At 44.4% G+C, this 5,000-nt stretch overlaps 1 protein-coding gene across 1 annotated transcript in view; it reads left to right on the forward strand.

The window, feature by feature from the left end:
- Window positions 1-5,000, forward strand: part of LOC143284275 (uncharacterized) — a 90,844-nt gene that overhangs the window by 71,212 nt on the left and 14,632 nt on the right. Inside the window, exons 11-12 of the mRNA XM_076590966.1 lie at window positions 2,477-2,541; window positions 3,431-3,508. Of these exons, the coding sequence (XP_076447081.1) occupies window positions 2,477-2,541; window positions 3,431-3,508 (143 nt within the window). The remainder of the gene's footprint in view (window positions 1-2,476; window positions 2,542-3,430; window positions 3,509-5,000) is intronic.

Below are 5,000 nucleotides of genomic sequence, written 5' to 3' on the forward strand. Positions count from 1 at the left end.
TTAGATAGAAGTTAGTTCCCTTTGTTTATGGTTCGATAGAAGTTAGCTCCCTTTGCTTATGGTAGATAGAAGTTAGTTCCCTTTGCTTATGGTTAGAAGTTAGTTCCCTTTGCTTATGGTAGATAGAAGGTAGCTCCCTTTGCTTATGGTCCGTTAGAAGTTAGTTCCCTTTGCTTATGGTTAGATAGAAGTTAGCTCCCTTTGCTTATGGTCAGTTAGAAGTTAGTTCCCTTCGCTTATGGTTAGATAGAAGTTAGTTCCCTTCGCTTATGGTTAGATAGAAGTTAGTTCCCTTCGCTTATGGTTTACGCATAATGTAGGAACGTGAAAACCGTTTTAGAAGGTAAGAACTCCATTACCTTTCTTGTACATCTCCCATTGAAAATGCCGTTTTCTCTTGGAATGCAGTCATTTTATCAGCGCTTGTTTGAAATATTTTATTCGTGCTGAGGGTTCAAGTAACTACGTGTGTGCACGCGCGCGCGTGGGTGTGCAGTATGTATGCAGTACATATTCTGACACGATGAATTTTTGTTATGATGCTTAAAGTAATTTCCAGAAGTGAAATCCAGCAATCAATCAGTCAGTGTAATCGATCAGGGCGCTGACATTTCCTCAGTCCCGAGTTCTTGATGGAACTTTTTTGAGGTTGAAGATAAATGTGCAGCATATATTATGGGATGTTGTGAAAGACAAAAGCTCATTACTTTTTTTTTTTAAACTGTTATTTATTTTATCTATCCCTTTTAATCATTTCTTTATTTTTTGCTTTCTTTAAAGGTTAAGCTAGAGAGAGAGAGAGTGATATACAGACAGACAGACAGAAATAGAGACAATGACAGGGACAAACACGGAGAGAGAGAGGAAGAAAGACAGAGAGACAGAGACACACACACACACAGAGCGAGACACACACAGAGAGAGAGAGAGAGAGCAGACTTGTACAAAAGTTTGTCAGCTCACAACAGATAAAAAAAAACAACCTATTGTTAGTTTTAACGAGGTTCTAAATCAGCACAGAAATGGCTTCTGTGCTTTTGCCGGGCCATAACCATAAAGCATCACTTTGAGGTAATAAAGCCCCTAATCCATGCCCACGGACACGCACGCTGCATTTTTTTTCTGCAGAGACGCCGGATTTCCCACAGCCATTCTCTCCCTCCTTTCCTTATTGGAAATCAAACGTGTCACCTCCACGAATCGTGAGCTGAATAATGATGGCTGAGACAACGAAAGGATAAGAAGAAAGGACCCCAAAAAAGAGGACGAAGAATAAGGAGAATAAGAGGGAAGAATAAGAACGTTGTAGCTGAGCTGTTTGCGTGCAAGTTCGAATAATAGGTAGCTTGGTGGGCGACATTTCTTTTTTCTTTTTCTTTTTTTTTTTTTTTTTTTTTTTTTTTAGCGGATTGTGTCTGTCCTTCAGTTCGATTGTGTGGCTTTGTGTGTGTGTGTGTGTGTGTGTGTGTGTGTGTGTGTGTGTGTGTGTGTGTCAGCGCGAACTCGTCTTGCATCGTGGAAATAAAGGATTTGTGTTGAAGGCGCTGCGTGACTTCACGCTATTACAATTATGATAATCATTATTATCATAATTGTTATTGATATCATCATCATGATAACAATTACTATCATCGTCATTATGATGATGATGATGATTGTTATTATTATTATTATCATCATCATCATTATTACTATTATTATTGTTGTTGTTGTTGTTATTATCATCTTCTACATCACCACCAGCATCATCATCATAATCATCATTGTTATCATTATTATTGGACGGACGCAATAGCCGACTGGTTAAAGCGTTGGACTTTCAATCTGAGGGTCCTGGGTTCGAATCTCGGTGACGGCGCCTAGTGGATAAAGGGTGGAGATTTTTCCGATCTCCCAGGTCAACATATGTGCAGACCTGCTAGTGCCTGAACCCCCTTCGTGTGTATACCGCAAGCAGAAGATCAAATACGCACGTTAAAGATCCTGTAATCCAGGTTAGCGTTCGGTGGGTTATTGAAACAAGAACATACCCAGCATGCACACCCCAGAAAACGGAGTATGGCTGCCTACATGGCGGGGTAAAAACGGTCATACACGTAAAAGCCCACTCGTGTACATACGAGTGAACGTGGGAGTTGTAGCCCACGAACGCAGAAGAAGAAGAAGAGAAGAAGATCATTATTATTGCTGCTGTTGTTGTTGTTATCATTGTTGTTGGATTTTACCTGGTCTCCTTTGAACTCTGTGGGCGTCAGAAACTTTCTTCAGCATGCTTCTTTCTGTCTGTCTTTTTGTCCTTTCTCTTTGGCTCATGTGTGTAATCATCGGGAGTCTATGTATTCTAGCCATACACTCAATCAATTTCCTCACCCGGCAATCTAACTCTGTGTGTGTGTGTGTGTGTGTGTGTGTGTGTGTGTGTGTGTGTGTGTGTGTGTGTGTGTGTGTGTGTGTGTGTGTGTGTGTGTGTACACAGGACTACCGGGTGATCTTTGACCTGTCGGAGGACCGGAACAACCCGAAGAGCCTGGACATCTGCAGGTGAGGGCCTGTGTGTGTGGCTGCTGTCTGTTCCTCTCTCTGTCCTCATAATGAGGCTGGATGACGAGGATGGTGGTAATGGTGGTTGTTGTGACGATGGTGGTGATGATAGATAGATAGATAGATAGATAGATAGATAGATAAATCTTAATTGATCGATAGAGAGAGAGAACAATAAAATTAATAGATAGATATAGAAAAAGATCAATAAATATGTAGTCAGATAGACAGATATTTATAGATCGATAGACAGACAGGCGCATAGACAGGTAGATAGATAGACGGACATATAGACATACATAGCATTCTAGCTAGATATACACATCATCATTAGTATGTGAAAAGACAGATGATTAACCATTTGTATTTTGTGAAGAAACGCTGCAGACAGCACGTGGTGACGTAGTGTGTGTGTTGTGGTGACGTTGCAGGCAGCACGTGGTGACGTAGTGTGTGTGTGTGTGTGTGTGTGTTGTTGTTGTGACGTTGCAGGCAGCACGTGGTGACGTATTTTGTGCGTTTGGTGACGTTGCAGGCAGCAATTGGTGACGTAGTGAGTGTGTTGTGGTGACGTTGCAGGCAACACGTGGTGACGTAGTGTGTGTTTGTGTGGTGGCGACGTTGCAGGCAACACGTGATAACGTAGTGTGTGTGTGTGTGTGTGTGTGTGTGTCGTGAAGACGTTGCAGGCAGCTCGTGGTGACGTAGTGTGTGTGTTGTGGTGACGTAGTGTGTGTGTGTGTGTGTGTGTGTGTGTGTGTGTGTGTGTGTGTGTGTGTGTGTGTTGTGATGACGTTGCAGGCAGCACGTGGTAACGTAGTGTGTGTGTTGTGGTAACGTTGCAGGCAGCACGTGGTGACATAGTGTGTGTGTTGTGGTGACGTTGCAGGCAGCACGTGGTGTTCCAGCACTTCCCCATGCAGCGCCTGGTGGAGAACCCCGGCACGTGGAGCGTTCACAACTACAAGTCAGTGATGGGCACTGGAGTCACTTGGGGTGGACACACACTGCACTGCAATACACTGCACTATGATACACTGCACTGCACTGCACTGCATTACACTACACTACACTACACTACACTACATTAAAAGTCAGTGGTGGCCAGTGGCGTCACATGGGGTGGACACTTACTATAATACACTACACTATAATGCACTACACTAAAATGCACTACACTATAATACACTACAATGCAATACAATACAGTGCAATACAATACAATACAATACAAGACAAGACAATACAATACAAGACAATACAATACAATACAATACAGTGCAGCACAACACAGTGCAATACAATACATACGATACAATACAATACAATACTTGCCAACGTCTTTGCATTGATTCATGTTTGCTTTCTACCAGTCTCCCTCCCTCCCTCTTTCCTCTCTCTCTCTCTCTCTCTCTCTCTCCCTACCTCCCTCCCTCCCTACCCCTTTCTCTGCGTATCATCCCATCTGATGTCATGACAGCTAGAAACAGTACTGTCCTGTATAGGCTGTACAGGTTACGTGGTGGACTTCAAACACAGTTGGTGACCTGCCACACCTACCAACGGAGACATTTCTCAAACCACTCGGACCTATCCCCCGTCTCTCCTCGTCTTCTTCTTCGTCTTCTTCTTATCACACAGACCTTATAAATACCCTCCCGGGATTCTCAAGTGCCCCCAGTCTTGGGTAAACGCAAAGTGTGTTGTTTGGGCAGGGGGGGGAGGGGTGGGAAGGGGAGCGAGAGAGGAGGGGGGGGGGAGGAAGAGGATGTGTCTCTTTTTGGAGCTTCCGCGTTGCAGTGCAGTCGTGCGCATGTAACATGGGGCTTCCCTTTTACTTGATTCCCACTGCCTGTTGACTGTCCTGATCTCTTTCTGTGCATGGTATGTTATCAGTCCGTATCCTCTGTTTGTCTGTCTGTCTGTCTGTCTGTCTCACGCCACCTCCACTGTCTTTCTTTCCACCACCACCACCCCTACCCCCCATCTCACTATCGCTCTCTCTCTTTCCCTCACACAAGCACTCTCTCTCTCTCTCTCACTCTCTCTCTTTCCCTCACACAAGCACACACACACACACACTCTCTCTCTCTCTCTCTCTCTCTCTCTCTCTCACGAACACACGCACACATATCCACTCTCTCTCTCTCTCTCTCTCTCTCTCTCTCTCTCTCTCTCTCTCTCTCTCTCTCTCACGCACGCACACACACACATATCCTCTCTCTCTCTCTCTCTCTTTCCCTCACACAAGACACACACACACTCTCTCTCTCTCTTTCTCTCCCTCCCTCTCTCTCTCTCTCTCTGTCTGTCTTTCTCTGTCTCTCACGCACACACACACACACACACACACACACACACACACACACACACGCACACACACACACACACACACATACTCTCTCTCTCTCTCTCACTCTCTCTAAGTGCTAATATCTTCACCGTTGGAAAATAAAGAT

This window comes from Babylonia areolata, chromosome 7 (genome assembly GCF_041734735.1).
Source record: "Babylonia areolata isolate BAREFJ2019XMU chromosome 7, ASM4173473v1, whole genome shotgun sequence".
Lineage (NCBI taxonomy): Eukaryota > Metazoa > Mollusca > Gastropoda > Neogastropoda > Buccinidae > Babylonia > Babylonia areolata.